We start from the raw sequence: 19,166 nt of genomic DNA, 5'->3' as shown, positions 1-19,166 counted from the left end.
TTGCTTGACTAATCCTGAGTACTGATAAATAGATGGAGTAGTTATTTAGAGTATATATTTGCTCTCACAGGTCTAGTTCATAAGAACGACATGTCTGCCTCCCGGGTTGATAATCCCACTGAAATTGTGGATGTTGGTGAGCAAGTGTGGATTAAAGTCATAGGCAGAGAGGTAAATACACAACATGCAGCACAACTGAAATTTATCGTCCAGAATAATCAGAATCTTTTAAAGCTAAATTCTCATTAGTCTTTTACTGTTTTGTGCCAGATTACTGATGATAAAATCAAGCTCGCCTTTTCCATGAAAGCTGTTAATCAAGGCACAGGGCGGGACCTGGACCCCAACAATGTTATGGCTGAGTATGTAGTCTTTCATTTAAGACTGCATTTGTTCATGTATATGACAGGATTTTATTCTATTTCATTTTAGCTTTATTCATTTGAACGTTTAATCACCATGTATGTACATATATAAGGCAGGATGCACGCAGGCGAAGGCAGTTCCGGGATCATACAAGTCAGAAAATCACTCTAGAGGCTGTGCTCAATACTACCTGTAAGAAGTGTGGGTGCACAGGTAAGAAAAAATTCATACAAGGAATCTTATAACCACAGAGTTAACAGCGTTACCAGGAGCTGAGCAGAATCTGTGCATGAGATAGCGTAATTACTGTTAGTAAATCACAGTAAAGCTTCGACGGTGCTAATCCTTCCCAAAAGTTGTCAGGTTAAGAGTCCAGAATGAGATTAGCAAAACAAATCACAAGATCCTTTTTTAATTTTATTGAAATTTAATAGAATAGAAACAAATCCGTTAACTAAATCCCTTGTTATTCAAGTAATTAACGTCTTTGTTTCCTCCCACCTCAAAAAAACAAACAGGCGTGCCACATACAAATTTGCCCTAGGTGTGAAATTTCCCTATAGGTGTGAAAGGGTGTGTGAACGTGTGTGATGTGATGATCCTATCCAGAGTGTATTCCCAGACGTCCTGTGATTAGCTCAGAGGCCTCTGTGAAGTCGAGCAGGACAAATTAGTTACTGAAGATGAATAAATGAACATGCTTGGTAACATATTTGTGTGAACTGAACACAAAGGTTTTCAGGTGGTAGTGCTGTGTGGTAATGTTACACCAAACTGCCAACTAACATTGGGTAGAAATAAAAAATGACAGGCTTTGGTTACATCAGTGCTTAAAATTTGTATGTCCTGGGAAAGCTTTCAGATTTCACTCCTGAAAAGCTGTGTAAACACTTTGTCCTCTCCAGAATTGCTATGGTTTGATTTAAGGCTAAACATCTGTATGGGAACGGCTCTATGGGACTATCAAAGTATGTGAAAGGCCCAAGGTCCAGATATGTGTGTGTGTGTGTTAATTTCCTTGCATGTGTTTGCTCTTAGGTCACTTTGCAAAGGACTGTTTCTCACAGCCAGGGGAGAAACAGTATAGTTTGGTGCCAGAAGAGGAGGAGAAGGAGGAACCAACCAGCCAGACTGTCCAATCAGAGCCTCAGAAAAGAAAGAAGGTAGCAACGCACTGCTCAGCCCCTCCCCAGAGCCAGCAATCAATCTTTTTTCCTTCCCTTCTTCTAAAAGCATGTCTTGTTTTAAGTTACTTGGATTTCTTTTTTCCATTTGTAAAACTCTTTTATTTGATCTCTCAATGCCACAGGAAAAGAAAGCCAAGAAAGAGAAGAAAAAGAAAGAGAGAAAGCGAGAGAGATCATCATCAGAGAGCAGTGATAATGCCAAAAGAGCAAGACACACCTATACACAATCGGAAAAGAAGAAAAAGCACAAGAAACATAAGCACAAGACACGCAAATGATCGAGTTCACATGTCCATATGAAGGAGTTATTTGTGTATGTATATATACATCTGCACTGATCTTAGACCAGTCAGCTTTCCTGCTCGTGTCTGAAAGCTGCAAGCCATTTTATAGAAAAGTATGACTTGTTGAAGAGGGGAAAAACATTGATGGAGAAATAAAAGTGCTGAAGTGTAAACTCGACAAACAGAATTGTCTAAATATTTCAAAGTGTCATTTGTTGCCGTTGTAAAAATAGATTGTAAAGTACATGAGTTGTTAGGATGTGGAGGTGAAAGGTCAAGGGGAAGTCATTCCTGCATGACCTCCTTACCCGCTGAACTGACAGAAGTCAGTCATCAGCTTAAATTAGAAAACACGTGACATGGATATGGGAACATGCTTAAATTAGACGTACAGGACACAGTCCTAGCAAACAGGCAGTTACATGGCAGACCAACACAGAAGCTTGGATCAGCTGCTGGAAATTGGTATAAATAGGCTGTGTGATGGAATGGTGATGCAGAGCCTCAGTGTTGATCACCTCGATGTGAAGAATTCAATGACTGGGCCATGTGCTCACAATAAATTACGTTAGAAAAACAAGTGACCATCTTTATGGGGATGCAAGCTGAGGCTTTATTTCTTTCTTAAAAACATGGACCACTGTGGCACTACTGACAAACTGTAGGAAACACTTCACAAGGCAAAGGCTTTTTCAGTAAGAACAGACAGTTGTGGGAGAACATTCACTCTCCTTTCACGTAGAATCGTGTGCTGACCACGTCGCCAAGAGTCAGCGTCTGTCAAAGAGAGAAAATTGTTCAATCGACAAACTAAAATCACCACACATTCTGTAGAAACTGCAAATACTTCAGTTTCTATACAGCAGAGATCACCACAAGTCAGATACAGAATCCATTCACACAAGCTCTACTGACCAGTGTGAGTGTGTTTTCGCCAATTTCTCGGACAAGTGACGTCTCCTTGCCGTCCCATTTCTGAACGTGTACCAGCTTGTTCCCATCAAGGGTCACCACTGACTGAAACCAACACACACAGATCAAGGTCAATATTTTTTTTTTTAAATATATATAATTATGTTGCTATATATATATATATATATATATATATATATATATATATATATATATATATATATATAGCAATGTTGTTTCTGAAATCATCAGCCATGCCAAGTTTTTTCTTCTTTATTTTACATTTACTGCTTTTAGCAGACTCATGCTTGCTGATGTAAAATTTCATAAACAAATCAGAACAAAAGTGCTGATGTGCCCGAACTGGTTGATAATGTTCCACTGCTTCCATATTATATTGAAGACAGCCATCTAGCTCGATGCTGTAACTTTGTTAGTTCACAAAGGTTCTTTTGTAAGGACAACAATTGGGCAGTTCAGCAGCGGAAGCATTATGCTTAGCACACTGGGTGCCTAGTGTAAAGCAGTTTCATAACGTTCCTCATTGATAAGTGTATGTAATCAAATGTACCTTTACTTTACGATCGTCTGCTGTGCACTCGTCGAACTCCTCTCCCAGCTTGAATTTGATTTCCGTACTCTTGAAGGTGCTTACTGTCTTTAGTGTGATTACATCACCATCAATGGAAATGATGGTGGTGGGTTTGGTCATGCTGCCGACCTGGCGTGTCGCAAAACCGACACCTAGTACACACAAAATATATGCAGACGTTCTGAGGTCAAATCTAAAATCAAAATATTGTGCGTAATGTACGTAGGCCTGAAAATAAAACATGCATGTTATGTCAATAAAGGTATTCTAGTTTGATACTGACCTTTCCCACATTAACCAAAACCATAAACATTGAAACGGCTAAGAATAACTGAATTTTCCATTCGTACATAAAATATTCAATGGAAATTTCACAGTGGGGGTAATGGACAGGGCAGGAGGCTACTACAGATATTCACTAAATTACACACAAACCCCCACCAATATTCACAGGTTAACCATGAGTGACCGTGTCCTTGCCAGTTACAAAGTCTGGAACGGTCAAAAAGGTCAAATAAACATTAGTGGTCCATTGCGGAGAGCAGAGTAAGCAATGAATATTGATTTGTTCTGTAGCATGAGCTAAAATGAACAAGGTTAAGGCTGGACCATTATATGATTTACCACACATCCAGTCATCCTGACTGACTACTGCTATACATATGGTGACCTAAATGAAGATTAGTTTCTTAATCCTAGAAGGGAAAAAACCCTGATTTCTCCACCAGGCACGTGCTCACCACATTCCCTCTTCTCACACACACTTTTCTTTGGAGTCTTGTTCTCAAGGCTACTCCCATAGACCCCAGCACTAATGTAGGGCATAAATCTTATCCATGCCTGATAATTCTTGCATCTACATCTATTTATTCCACAGTCTTTTTAGTCGGTAGTGCCATACTAGTAAAGCTGGTCTTGCAATAACTATTTACATGATCTTGCTTGCTGTCAAACACAAAGCATTACGCTGATATAAGCAAATTTTTTTTTTATTTAACCAAGATTGTGATACGTGTAAGATCCATGGGCAAGTCGCTGCAGTGCTGCTGGTCCGAACGTGTTGATTTAGTCTTGTTTGACATCAACAAAAAGTCAAGTCAACACAAGCTTCTATACTAAATGGTCTCTAATAAGCTGTTTAATACCCAACACACACACAAACTTTTTTTTTTAACCTTTTTGAGTGTGAGTATTATAAAAACAGTGACAAATTTGCCTGTAGGTTTATCAAACCAGAGTATGTATGTGTGATATTTGCTTATTTACCCTTGCACTGGGGCTGTGAGACTTAACAGAAGTCAGTCATTCACCCTGGGGCAAATAAAGGTGTTCTACTGTTCCAAACATAACTTAGCCACTACATTTAGTGTAATTGTATAAGACATTGTAGAATCTGGTTGTTGCTCACAGCAGTACAATGACAATATGGTGTCTTCTTCATATAAACCACATTTATTACTTTACAGATTCTACTTACTGTATCAGATCAAAAAGGAATACATCTTAAGGGCTTAGGAACGTTTATAAACCTATGTTACAGCTAGGTTTTTGAAGAAGAAGAAAAAAAGTGCAACACTATTTAATTTATGATGAGCTATTCATGCCCACGTGCTCTAGTGTGGCTCTGCGTGGGCGCGCGCGCGCGCGGGTGTGTGTGTGTGTGTGTGTGTGTGTGTGTGTGGGGATCCACCCTGCACCACACTACCATCGTGCATCTATACGCATTCGCATGCATTTTAGTTTCCCCTCCCCAAAAATACATTTGCATTCGCATTGATTCACTCACTGCAAACACCTGCTCTCTCTCTCTCTCTCACACACACACACACACACGTTTGCACACCCTCCCAGACTCACCAAGGGCTTTCATATACTCATCGAAATTCTTGCTCTCCTTAAGGTTCCACGTGCCGACGAAAGCTTCTGCCATCTTTCACACAGCTGCGTGCACTCGGATAGAGAAGGAGCGAGAATGAACGAATGAGCAGTGAAGAAGTGGAGAAAGACGGAGGAGGCTGAGCTTCTGTAATCTTACTGGTCGATATATACCGGCTGTTCACTACGTCAGAGAAACAGCATGAGAAAAGGGAGGGGTGATGGAAGAGTGAATGCATAAGACAGACAGAGAGAAAGAGGCATACACACAGTGAAGGAAAGAAGAAAAAGACAGACAGGGTGAGAAAGACAGATGGGGGATGGTGGACAACAGCAGCTGTATTAACACTAGGCTTCAGAGAGGGAGAGAATGAGAGACAAAGACTGACATTGTCAGAGCAAAATTGTAAAACCTTCTATTCCAGCAGGCATTTTGAACAAAAGAACGAATTTTCCCTATATATATATATATATATATATATATATATATATATATATATATATATATATATATATATATATATATAAAATGAAACATGGCCCTTTGCTTTGGTGAGGTGTAGCAGGTGAAACAATGTAAAGTGCATCATGTATCGTTAATTCACTGTGTATTGGAGCAAAATAAAGGCTGGCGTATGAGAAAATTGTATTTGCAGAATATTTGCTTTGTGGATGGATTGATTTTATGAAAAAAAAAAATGACATTAAAAAGTTTGCAGGAATTACTCAGGTGTATTAGCCTCCTGAGAGATGTGTTCTGAAGTCAGCGTTGGGAGGGCCTTAAATGTGGCATCTGCAACCCTGTGCCTTCCCTGTGCACAGCTATGTACTGTATATTCACCTTTGCACTTACCAGAGCCTGCTTAAAAAAAAACCCAATATCATGACGAATAGTTTTAGTAAAATAATCTGCAGTCGTAAATTAAATATAAATTCATGCATTTAAAAATATTTTTAAAAAAATAAAACATTTTTTTTTTAAAAAGCATGAATTGTATAATATTAACACAATAAAGATCCAGTAATATATGAATATATGCACAAAACTTCCAATACTGCAAAGTATTTGTCATTAGATATGCATCAAGAGCGTCATAGCAATTTGAGGCTCTGTTATTCTGTCATGTAACTACTGTTAATAGTTTACTGTGGTTTTGGTTACTGTCATGAAATCAATAGTATTCTAAGTAGTCTTAGTACTAGATTGATTCAGCAATAGCGCCCCCTACGTGGGGTTAAATTTTCAGGAGGTTAAATTTTGCGTTGCAAATTTCTAATTTTCCCCTATGTATAATATATGTGTGAATAAAGCTGGGTGTTTCCTGTTAATTTCAGAGTGAGAGTAAAGCTGTGGTTGCTATCAGTGTGGTTATTCTAGCAGAATTTAAATCAGCACAGGTAACACTACACCTCCCAGTTTTACAGACGAAGCATGGCATTGAATTTACAGCATGAAGGCAGCTACCCCAAGTCTGAGGAGAGCAATTTTCCTGTAGCTCTCTATTTGTATTGACGTTACATTTACACACTGCTAAAAGCTTAAGAAACTCAATGTATGAAAATGCCGTGTTTGTACCCCAGTACATACTAATAATTTAGAGCAGTTAACATTCCTTTGGAGATTATTTTCAGATGTGTGACTGCACATGTCTTCTGATTGCCTCTCATGGTTATAGTAGATTCCTGACGGGGTCAAACAGGGCCAAGACAAATCAATCAACATGAAAGAATTCAAATGCCAACTTTGACATAAATAACACTGATCAATGCTCCAGACCTACAGACCAGCTTGGGATTTTAGGTTGAACACATACGACACCAAAAGACAGAGAGATCATCTCATTCAGTTCACACCAGTCCAGTCACTACATTCACATCAACACATATCATATTTGAAGATTATCTGTTATTATTTAGATTTTAATTGATATAATTGTTTAAACAGTAAAAACGGAACCACACACTAGCTTTGTTGAAGCTTTGTTGAGTAAAAAAAAAAAAAAGGAAAAATACTGCAATTTAGCCACAAACCAACCCTGCAGAAATATCTGCACCTTCTTTCCCACAGTCCACACCTTATTTTTCAAATTCAGTATTTTATATGGGAAATCTGTTTTCAGCTGATTCATTACACAGTTCGGTCAGAAGGGACAGCCTTCTGTGGAAGCAGTTCCTTGGTCTGTCATGTGCACATTTGTAGCACCTGCATAAAGGCACATGCATACAGTACATTCTCTTCCCCTGTGTTTCATGTCCTATTAATCTATCAAAGATACTAAAATACTGTAGACAACCTAAAAAAATCTAACAAAATCTATAGTGAAGTTGCCTACTGGGTTTATTATTGTCATTCTGGGTATATACTGTACTATAATTAGGACTTTCTGTAACTTTCATACTCATGATTTAGTTTGTTTGTATGCTTTAATGTCTTTGTTTATGGATTGTAGATATCAAATAATTGCATATGTTAGAACAAAGAATGTGATTTATATACATATTACTCATTTTTATTTGCTTTAACAGGAATTTTATATGTACATATATTCATTTTGGCAGATTGTCTTGTCCAAAACAATTCACAAATAATGAACAACCCAAACAATTTCTTATTTACCATAAAACCAATTTTACATCATGTTCACTGAAAATAATATAAAATTGACCCCCCACAGTGATTGTTTGTGTACAAATAGTAAAGTTTGTGTACATACACACTTTATAGGGTGATTTTATGTAATGAGCTAGTCTGTCCATGTCCATGTCTACCAGTGACTGGCAATTCTTGACTTTCTACACCCTATTAATCAACACACATCTTGTTTAAATTATTAGTGTATCTAAACTAACACAGAAGTCTGAACCAATGCTGAGATCACGTGCCTGACATTTGACACAAACAGCTGCTAAAGAGCTTGTGTAAAAATGACCCATGAAAGAGGTGAGAGGTAAAACTCATTTTGGAAATGGAAAGACAGCAGATATAACACACATGGGAGGTTCTCACGCTGCTAATGTGAATGTATGATATGAAGATGGTTGTGCATGCGTGTGGTAGACTAGTGGTTAAGGTGTAAGGCTACCAATCGGCAGGTTGTGAGTTCCATCCCAGGTCTACCAAGCTGCCACTGTTGGGCCCCTGAGCAAGGCCCTTAATCCTCAGTTGCTCAGTTATATAACAAAAATTATATGCCAAGTGCTGGAAATGTAAATGCATGCTTGTGTATGTTGGGTGCTGAAGGGTTCGAGGTACTCAGTATTAATAGTTTTTCTTTTTTCATTTCCATATATTTATCGCCCCCTAGAGGAAACGTACGATGCAGACACTAAAGACTCAAGGGGTTTCGGAAAAAATGGTAATGTGTAAGCTGGGATTCGGACCTCAACAAACATGTCCAGTGTGAAAACTACTTCACAGACCTAAACACACATCATTAAGCCCAGGATGTGATGTGTCCAGTTCAGAGCAGAGCAAAGAAAGACACAATGGATCAGGCCTTTTTTTAAGAGTAACCATGGAAATATACTCCAACAAGCTGTCATTATGGAATTGTTGGGGGGTTGTGATTGAAGCATCCCTGAGGGGGGAGTGGAAAGAAAAGAAAAGGAAAGGCTTTGTAGGGAAATTATTTGATTTGTCTGCATTACAACTACGTTTGTACTTAGAAAGTATGGCAAAAGAAGATATCATACCTTTTTTCAACTTTCAAGATAAAAAATTTAATACAAAATGATAATGAAATGTGTGTCTAACAGCAATCCACAGAATGAGGCTAAAATCTATCGGGGAAACATCATTTAAATTAGATCTGAAAGGCAGAAGATGACATTTAACAAACTTATATATGAAAAGAACAGCAACATATTTTTATTCAATATGGCATTGTTAGAACAGAATAGGAGGCAAACACTATACAAGAGACAAATTAAATTGCAATTCATATTAATTGAAGTGCACCCCATAAAGGATGTCCCCTATGTTGTGCCCCAGTCCCTTGGGATAGGGTCCAAAAATCCAGAAATTAATTGATGGATGTCAGTGAAAACAAAATTTTGCTATGGGACAAATTATTATTATATACCATCAGATTATTTATTTATTTATTTATTTATTTATTTATTTATTTATTTATTTATTCATTCATTCATTTAGTTATTTATTTATTCTCTTGAGAAATACCTGTTAACCTTCTAATAGTGATCCTTTATTGTAATATTCTACCAAAAATATAGAATTTCATGACAAAGATGTCACAAGGATATTTAATGTGTCCTGTATTACCAGAATTCACTCCATATGAAATTGTGGGGAAATTATGAAAACAACAGTTCATTTATTACGTGCATTAATAAATGCAAAGTGAATGTTCTCAAATAGATAAGAAGACAAAAAAGTGTGTGTGTGTGTGTGTGTGTGTGTGTGTGTGTGTGTGTGTGTGTGTGTGTGTGTGTGTGTGTGTGTGTGTGTGTGTTACCTCGGAGACGCAGTGGCAGCAGGATGTAGTGTATCCGGTATCGGATGCTCATAGACCGGCCAAAAGATGCGCCTTCTCCTCATTCCTGTGTTACTTCATTTGGCAGCATCGTATGTTGAACCTTTCCGTTAGTTTACGTAAGGATGTTTTGTCAAAGTTTGATGCTTTGTGCCCGCTTGCTGTTCATGAACTTATCCAGTTGAACAGGAGAAGCGCGTCCCCGGTGCGTTAGGTGATTTCTGCGCTATTATTATGGCTAGAATCGCGTTTATGGCTATAAAAATCTCCACCAGCCTGGAGCAGTGACTTGAGGAGTACAACATGTGGAGCCGAAACCTGGTGCAAGAAACAGCCAGGCCTAAATGGAAAGTAGCAGGTAACTTCCAGACACTACCAGAAAACAACAACAACAAAAACAGAACAGCTTAGGTGTGATTTTTAGTAACTGAAACTGTAATTGAGAAAATATGAGGTTAAATATATATTAGACATAGTTATATTTGCAAAGACAATAAGCTTGGTAATGTTTGCATTGATGCCAGTCTGTCAGCTTCTGTTGTACAGCTAAGATGAACTAATCAAACGTTATTAAACTAAAAATATATTTTAGATTAAAGTAAATAAGACCTTTTATTGATTGCTTCTTTCTTACTCAATTAGTAATGATATCTCTCTCTCTCTCTCTCTCTCTCTCTCTCTCTCTCTCGCTCTCTCTCTCTCGCTCTCTCTCTCACACAAGGCTACATACAAAATGCACAAAGAATACAGATAACTTCGATAAAGCTTTATGCCTGTTATGTCTCTGTGCCCAGTGTAAGCAGATCTGAGTCAATCAGATTTGAGATCCTTTTCTTTTCCCCCAGAGCGTGAGATGCCACTTGAGAATCCACATGGCTCAGACTTTCGTCTCAATGTGCGCCTATTCTGAATTATTAATGTTGGACTTCCTCTTTAATTCCCTAGTGTGTTTTTTCTGAAAAGCAAAGCTATTCGTAGTGTATTAAACTGATCTTCCAGGGTATAACTGCAGGCAAGGTTTATAAAGTTAGCACAACAACAAACTAGGCATGAAGGTCATAGTGGCACATATACCTCCAAGCAGTGTCTACAAACCAATGTTTATGTGTTTTCCTTCAGATCAAAGAACTAAACTACCAGCGTGTCCCAATGCTACTACTCGACATGGACTATCTTCATACACATTTGGCTCCAAGATCCTGAGATGTCCTGCAGCCTACAGGCCCTTGGAAAAGGTTGTAAATGGCCAATGTAGGTTGGAGCAACCCACACCACGAAGAGCAAATGGTTATCACGGACGGCACGAAGAAGCTAGTCCAGTGCGTCCACACATTGTGACAGTAATTCGGCCATGTGGTGAGCACAACCTGAGGAAGATCTCTCTGCTTCTAAACCGACGTGCCGTCCAGACATTTGAGCTGTTGATGGCTGATGTGTCAGAAGCTCTTGGCTTCCCATGCTGGCACAGTGGTCGTGTTCGACGCCTTTTCAGCCCTGCAGGGCAAGAGATACACAGCCTCTCTGAATTTTTCCACTTTAGCAATGCCTTTCTGGCCTTTGGAATCAGTCGCCCATCCATTAGTGAAGTACAGGCTGCACTACAGGAGCTGTATCCTGACAATCCAAGTTATTGTGACAGCTTGTTGAGGTTGTGGGAGCGGATCCTGAAGCCTAAAGCTGCCAAGACAGATAGCGGTTTCCATGATGATGTGCCCAAGGACGATTCAGTGACAATCCAACCAAAAGCCAATCATTTGCAGCCATTCAGAACACAGGTTAAGCCAAAAGACAGGGGCAGAAGAGAGAGGCAGAGAGTTGAAAGGGACAACAGGGAGGATAGGAGAGCACACCAATCACAGGCGAAAGAGGAGAGGAGGACTGACAAGAAGAATGAGCCAGTTTATTGTCTTAGCTGTAGAGGAGCTGGTCCTCCTATTCCTCCAATTGTAAACAAGAAGTCTGCAAAATTGGAATTGACTAACAATGAGAGCAACACTCCTCTTTCCCAGGATGATATTATGAGAAACTCATCACAGATAAAAAATGATCCAAACACCCTTCAGAACAAAATCCTAATATTGGGGGCCCAGGAAGAACCTCCAGTAGAAGCAGACATGCCTAAAACAGAAATGGTAGAGCAGAAAGACTTGTGGGAGAGGCTCCCACCTGATGGATTGCATGTCTCTCTAGAGGAAATCCAACACTGCTATGACATTGGGGGTGTGGTGGGTGATGGGAACTTTGCAGTGGTCTATGAGTGCCGTGTGCGTGGATGCACCCAAAAGTTTGCCATGAAGATGGTGGACAAGGCCAAACTGCAGGGCCGAGGTCACATGATACAGAACGAGATCGCCCTACTGCGTAGCCTGGCACACCCACGACTAATACAGCTGCTGTGCTCACATCACACAGACACACATGTCTATCTGTTAATGGAGCTGGTGGCTGGTGGTGATCTGTTTGATGCTATTGCCAAGTGTGGAAAATTCAGTGAACCTTGTTCAGCTAGGATGATTCGAGACATCAGCCAGGCTCTGGAGTACATCCATAACAAGAGCATTGCACACAGAGACATCAAGCCTGAAAACCTTCTAGTGAGGAATAAGGAGATGCTATTTTCTAAATATTGTTTCTAGTTTGAGATCATTAATAAAACTTTTGTATTTCTCCAACATACTTTAAGGTCCAAATGCACAGTGATGGCAGTATCAATCTGAAGCTGGCTGACTTTGGATTAGCCATGGTAGTGACGGAGCCAGTTTTCACTGTTTGCGGCACACCTACGTATGTTGCTCCTGAGATACTTGCTGAGACCGGTGAGTTGCTACACCATATAAACTTGGGTTAAGTCACAAACAGGAACTGCTATAAAAAAAATGAAAGCAGCCAGACAAACAAAGGCTTTGAGTTTTTTGAGTGTTCATTGTAGCCTATATTGTAGGATTCACTTACAGTGGCCAGCATGCTCCCTAAAACCAAGCACTTTTAAATATATTGTCAAACCTAATTTTTATTACTACAATGTCCTCATAAGCTTCTGTTCTTGTAAACTGTGGTGGGAATTGGAAACACCTTACCTTTAAGCTGCAAAGAATCCTGTTATGAAAATCCACTTGAGCAGATTTGCCTAAAAAAATGTCAGTTTTTTTGTAATGTGTAAGAAGGTGTTGGAGATGGAAGATACTGAATCCCTGGGGCAGTGGTGGCTCAAGTGTCTAAGGCTCTAGGTTGTTCAGTGGTAGGTCATGGTTCAAGCCCCAGCACTGCCAAGCTGCCACTGTTGGGCAATTGAGAAAGGCCCTTAACCCTCCATGTTCCAAGGGTGCTGAATTATAACTGCCCCTGCGCTCCAACCCCCCTCGGTTGGGACATGTGATGAAAAGAATTTCACTCCACTGTAATGTATATATGGCGATAATAAAGGCTTCTATGCTCCAATTTCATTCATATGCAGAGATTTATTGATAGCACAAGCAAACAATCCAAACAGAGTGCAAAGGCATGGTCAGTATACAGGCGAAAGTCCAAGAACCAGAAAATACAATCCGTTTGGCAAACAATCCAAACACACAAAAACAGAACATGGTCAAGAAATGCAGAAAGACAAAATGCAATTAAAGCAAGAAATGGCCTGGTATGCAATGAACTAGCAATACTTTGCATAGAATGTGGCTTATGGCAGGACTGCATTTCTTTGGGACAGTATGGCATCTATCCCACAACAGCAGGTGTCAACTTCTATCACAAACAGGATACTGGGGTCGTTGTGTTGCAAAATGAGGTCTGTAATGAAACTCTGTTTTGGTCGTTCAAACTCCACTTGAGTAGTCTCAGACCATGAAGTTTCTTTGGGTTGCTAGTGCACTCCTTGCTGAACACCTCCCTCAGGTTGTGATATTCTCTAGGAATGTAGATGCTTTTTTTATGGGTTCAGGGCTTTCTATGGATGTGGTGTGGCAGGGAAAACTGTGGTTCCTTTTAAGGCAACAGTCAAGACTTTGGGAGGACCAGCAAGTAAGTCTTTTGTGCCACCATGAAACTTGTGGGTCATGGGTACTGAGCCAGGGGAACCTACGTATATATGGAATATAGATTCATGGAGAATAGTAAGTTATACTTTGAGTGTTGACACATGTCATGTGGCTAGGATAGTAAATGATGGCATTAGGATTTTGTACCCTGTTCATCTGTGTGTTTGTATTTAGGCTATGGTATAGCTGTGGATGTCTGGGCTATGGGTGTGATACTCTTTGTGCTGCTCAGTGGGTTTCCACCATTTCGAAGTCCAGAACGCAATCAGGAGGAACTCTTTCATCTCATCCAGAAAGGAGAGGTCCACTTTCTGTCACCTTACTGGGACCATGTGTCTGAGGGTGCGACCCTGAACATTAATACCTGCTCTTCCATCCTCAAATCTACTAGCAGCTCTTATTTACATGAATCATGACAATGTGTTTCCTGTGCATTTTAGGAGCTAAAGCTCTGATCAGTGCTCTGCTAAAAGTGAACCCCAGTGTGAGACTGACAGCCAGTCAGACTCTGCAGAACAGCTGGCTTCTCCATGCAGCAGCACAGAGTGACCAGGAGGAGGCGACAGAAACCAGCAACATCAACATAAATAGAAAGAAAGACACATTAAGATTGAGAAAACGTGGGATATGGGAAAATCAGCCAAAACTAGATATAAAGACAGAGGGGGCTCAAGTGGCACAGAGTGAAGAGAACAGAGAAGAAAGCACAAATAAATACAGAGAAGCCAATAGGAACAATAAAGATATGCAGACTCCCGAGAGACCATTACAAGTAAGAGAAATCAACAAAAATAGTCACATGATGGAAGTATCAGTGTCAGTACAAAAAGCAGACAAACCTGAGTAGTCCAGGTCCTGGATGCCCACATTAAGGTAACAATATCAGCATGGTGATGATCATTATCAAAGAAAAACAAGGTTGAGCAAATTTGCATTTCTTCATATCTGTAATATTACCACAGGATTTATTACTAACAACATTTGCAATATGATTTTACTGCATGATAGGATGTAAAAATACTCAATAACATCTTTATTCACATCCACAACATTTAAGCAATTACTTTAAACAAGAATTCTTTCCCATTATTAAGAAAATAATAATAATAATAATAATAATAATAATAATAATAATAATAATAATAATAATAATAATAATAATAATAATAATAAAAACCTGAATCTCATATAAACTCAAATTTCATATGCAAGCTGACAATAATATTTTGCCCTCTGTCATGGTTGTTTTGAATCTAAACAGCTGACAACATATTATGGGTGAGTGAGTGAGATGTAAAGATGTTTTACCTTCTTTACTTATTACAGGGAAAAAGAACAAAATAATCTCCATGGTAATCACACATTTAAAGGAATAAACAGAGTTTTAATTAATTTCATTCTGTACCACCAAGATGATGACTTAGTGGAGTTTTTCCCCCTTGCTGAGTATAAATAGCAAAGTTTTCACCATATGAGTCCCTACATTAGAAAAATATTAAATAATAGAAAAAGATCCCTTCTTTCCTGTTCGCATCCTTCTGAGGAGTTGAGAAGTGTACGATGATCAAGATCATCATATACTGTATGTTTTGTTTCGTTACTCTTAACCCATAATTTCTTCCAATAACAATGATTTTGTTCAGCCTTCCTATGATGCTGCATGGTAACAGCAGGGAGTGAAGTGAATAGCAAATATGGCTGTGGCATTGTGGCAACAGGAACAGAAGCCCTCTGGAAGGGTAAGAGTGAGTACAGTACAATAAAAAATGATTATAGAATAAAGACGTTGCCTGTGGGCATGAGAAGAACTGCGAGATCTGTCAGTGGCAATGCAGCAGTGTAATGAAGTGTAGACTTCAGTGGGATTGTAGAGTGCTAACAGCCTTGCATGGAGAAAGTCTGATGTATTTCTCCTACCTGTCTCTCATTCACTAAAACTTAACACTGAGCCTACCATGACAGAGCATGCTGATAGTGAAATCAGATAGATCAATATAAATAATCCAAAAAAGAAGTCAAAATGTTCAGGACATTTTAGTAACCTCTAAGCATGTCATATACTAGTAGATAGTGACAACATCATAGTGGTGTTTTACATCCACCATGAATTGATGTTGTTGAGATGAACTATCAAGCTCTAGAAGTCTTACAAGCTGCCTAACTACTAAGTCATTGCAATCAGAGAGTATACACTGTCTTGCAGCAGTTGTTTGCCACAGGGATTGGAAAAAACACTGGCTGAACAAGCTAAGGTTCCAAATGTTGTCAGTGTTTCTCACAGGCCCTATGTGCCTGCTACCTTTCACACCAAACCTGTAGTCCCAGATGAATGGGTTACTATGACACAGTAAATCACTTACCTTACAATGATTGACATGGCATGATATTGGCATGTTTACAAAGTCTGAAACACTTTCCCTTGAGTACTTATGCTTTATCTGCATGCTGGTTGTATGCTGGTCAAAAATCCTGTATCTTGCCCAACATGCTATTTTGGATATTTTGGAGTTGGCTAGCAGTGCCTTCTTCTACAACTTCTATTACAGTGTCAGTAACAGTGTCTTTTGCCTTTTTCTGGCTATCACAACGCTATGCAGGAGCATTAAGTCAGAAAGCGTGTTCTTGTATGCTTTTGAAGATGATTATGTGCCCCCACCAGCCCTGTGTCCAGTGAGGGCTCCTCACTTTATGAGAAAATGATCGTTAGCTGGCATGTTAAAAAGCAGCTGTTTGTGTCCTATTGTGAGTACCTTAAAGGTCTACTCTAAAGACCAGTTAGCCCCTTAGTAAAGTTACTGTGCAAGCGTATATCTTTACCAGTAAGCAACTCGGTAAAGTTATTGAGTAAAGTTATTGTGCAAGCATACGTGAATGAAGGCCAAGAAATGCGTTCTTGCATTAAATTTGCAAAGAAAATACATGGAGATCTTTCACCAGATGCTACAAATTAAGTGTTGCTTTATTGTACAACTTGTGCTCTGTGGCGGTTTTGAGTGTATCTCACCCTGAACTGATTGAGATAAGAATATTAGTAATTTCTATAATCATTAAAGAGGTGTATCAGCTCAGTGAGCAATTTTTATCCTCAGGGAAGAACATTACATATGTTATAACATGTAATTTAAATATTTTTTCTTCAGTTATAAACAGAACTTGAGTGATTCTCATTAGATCTGTGACATAGGGTCACAGAAGAGTTGAGAACTTTACTATTTGTACTCTGCAAGGAATTCAGCAAATGTGAATGTATACTCCACTAGCTGTGAAACAAACCACTCTGGTGGTCCTCCACTGATATCTTTGGTGTAAAATGAATAAACGTTGTATATCTGGCTAGATTTTGTTTGGTGAAGGTGAGACAGAGCAAGAGAATGACAGAAAATACGCAAGCTCTAGCTCTTAACCCTTCTTCCTCTTCATGAATATACGTATCAATCTACAAATGATGATGAAAGTCCCTCAACAGGTAAGAAGCACATTAACGTGACCACTGTTAGAATCCAAAGAGTGGAGGTGGGGCTTGGTGTGTGTAACTTGAGTGCCAATGAATGTGTGCACTAAAGGCAGCCATTTTAGGTAAATCAGCTGCCTGGCTGGTGAGAAAAGATGACCTGTATCTGATTCCTCTTTCCTTCTTCCAAAGCAGTATTGTGATTTTGCACATCTGTAATGAATTGTACTTTTGCATATATATTTTATCGTGTATTAATAAAGGTCATAAGAGTTCTATGAAAAACAAACAAACAAGATATTCTGTATTACTGGTTTGAGAATATTGCTTGCTACAATTTGGTATAATAAATTACAAACTTTTGCTAGAATAAATAGCAAATAAATTATCTTAAAAAATAAAGAAATAATCTTTACTCCTTAAAGAATTTGTGCTGTTGCAAAGGATTTTGCAGTGGATGTTTAACATTACTGTAAAAAGCACATCATAAAAATGTAATAAAAATCAGAAGAATTTACCTTTCCCTTGTAGGCATTTTCTCTAAGGTTAACTCGCTATAAAGAGCACACTGACAGAACAAGTAAGACATGTTTTGTTGCAAAAACTAAGAAACAGCCTAATTGTTATACCTCTTTTCCTGCTATTACATAATCATATAGTCAGTTGAATGTGAAATGTTTTGTTTGATATAATATTTTTCTTATGAACAAGATACTATTATTATTATAATGTAAGTAATTTATAGCACATCGCACCAGCCACTAAGCCTCAACTTTTACACCTGGGTCATGTTTTGGCTGAAGAGCATATGGATAATGAGCACAAGTATTTAAGTCATGTTTTTCACATCACTTGTGGTTTACTTTTTCCCTCTTGTTTTTGGTTGTTACTTTGCGTTCTCCAGTCCATGTACTGTATGTCCATCTTCTTGCCCTAAATCCTGCCCTGCTCATTATTTTAGTGTCTTAGTTTTTGCATATCCGCCTCCTCAACATATTGCTGACACATTTTAAGCAAACTGCCGGATCAACAAAGTGATCAGCAGTCAATTTCTCCCTTTATTTGAACAAAATGTTTTCAATTTCATTCTATATTTTAAATACTATCAGTACCTCCAGTTTGAGTTTTTGGGGCTATACTATTATACATAAATTTCAATATGTTTCTATCACCAGGCTGGCAAAAAAAAGGTATTTTATTCACATTTCTACACATACCCAGTTTTTTTCTTTTTCAAATTATTATTATTTTTGATACCACCTTAGAATGCTGTTATTAGACTATTATTAAACTACCAACAGATTCAGTCTACCAGTGTCTTTTTTGGGAGTCTAACACTGACAAACACACACACAATAATGCAACAAACCGTAAAATACTTTTTTTTAAGCTGAAATTCATTTATGCCACTGCTAACATGCTTGTTGAATTTCATTCCTTTTTCGATAAAACATTAGTTGTACAGCACGTTTAACAGTAGACACTGACACAAAGCAGCTTTACCAAAATCAAGATTCAGATTTATATTTAGATCCTTGTAATATTGGCATTGCTAACAATATTAATTTCACAGGTATTATTTCAGGCACAGAAATGAGTGGTAAACTATTTTATCTAACCCAGGAACCCTAAACCACTCACCTTATGTCTCTGTCACATTGAAACAAATTATGGACATGACAGGATATACAGGATGTCAGCTGTGATGCCTGGATTAGTTGATCCTGTTAGACCACATCTTTGGACACAAGTGATTACTCAGTATGATGCTCATGTTTCACTGCATGACAGACGAGTAAGCTGTTGGAACCAAACTGTCATTGTGAATATTCACGTTTGGGTGTTTTTTTAGTTATATGATTTAAAAAGAGTGAAGTGCGAGAAGTAAAAGATCACGTTCAATTTCTTGTACTTTTTAACGTTTACCTCAATTCTCACAATGGGAGTTTGAAATGTAGTTGGCCATGTTTTCTTT

The 19,166-nt window shown here is 38.6% G+C and overlaps 3 protein-coding genes across 4 annotated transcripts in view; 2 read left to right on the top strand and 1 right to left on the bottom strand.

Moving 5' to 3' along the window:
- The window catches only part of zcchc17 (zinc finger, CCHC domain containing 17), a 4,548-nt gene extending 2,524 nt beyond the window's left edge, over positions 1–2,024 (top strand). Inside the window, exons 4-8 of one of the 2 annotated variants that reach the window (XM_027175784.2) lie at positions 71–171; positions 271–362; positions 479–579; positions 1,405–1,529; positions 1,676–2,024. In XM_027175784.2, coding sequence (XP_027031585.1) covers positions 71–171; positions 271–362; positions 479–579; positions 1,405–1,529; positions 1,676–1,831 — 575 coding nt within the window. In that variant the 3' untranslated portion in view covers positions 1,832–2,024. Of the gene's footprint in view, positions 1–70; positions 172–249; positions 363–478; positions 580–1,404; positions 1,530–1,675 lie in introns of both variants that reach the window. The other variant, XM_027175783.2, reaches the window with a different exon arrangement.
- A 402-nt stretch (positions 2,025–2,426) lies between these two features.
- Positions 2,427–5,361, bottom strand: fabp3 (fatty acid binding protein 3, muscle and heart). Its single transcript, XM_027175788.2, has 4 exons — positions 5,199–5,361; positions 3,321–3,493; positions 2,753–2,854; positions 2,427–2,614 (listed from the first exon to the last, which is right to left on the bottom strand). Exons 1-4 carry the CDS (start codon positions 5,269–5,271, stop codon positions 2,561–2,563), a joined length of 402 nt encoding a protein of 133 aa, XP_027031589.1. The 5' UTR covers positions 5,272–5,361; the 3' UTR covers positions 2,427–2,560.
- A 4,651-nt stretch (positions 5,362–10,012) lies between these two features.
- On the top strand, positions 10,013–14,775 carry dclk3 (doublecortin-like kinase 3). The gene is given in 7 exon segments (XM_047808249.1): positions 10,013–10,067; positions 10,555–10,604; positions 10,722–10,807; positions 10,809–12,303; positions 12,393–12,525; positions 13,915–14,082; positions 14,181–14,775. Coding segments are annotated over 7 exon segments (2,394 nt in total). The 3' UTR covers positions 14,588–14,775.
- Positions 14,776–19,166: the final 4,391 nt, after the last annotated feature.

This window comes from Tachysurus fulvidraco, chromosome 24 (assembly GCF_022655615.1).
Source record: "Tachysurus fulvidraco isolate hzauxx_2018 chromosome 24, HZAU_PFXX_2.0, whole genome shotgun sequence".
In the NCBI taxonomy this organism is placed as follows: domain Eukaryota; kingdom Metazoa; phylum Chordata; class Actinopteri; order Siluriformes; family Bagridae; genus Tachysurus; species Tachysurus fulvidraco.
The sequence above is the reverse complement of the archived record's forward strand: the minus strand, read 5'-3'. Positions and strand labels throughout refer to the sequence as shown.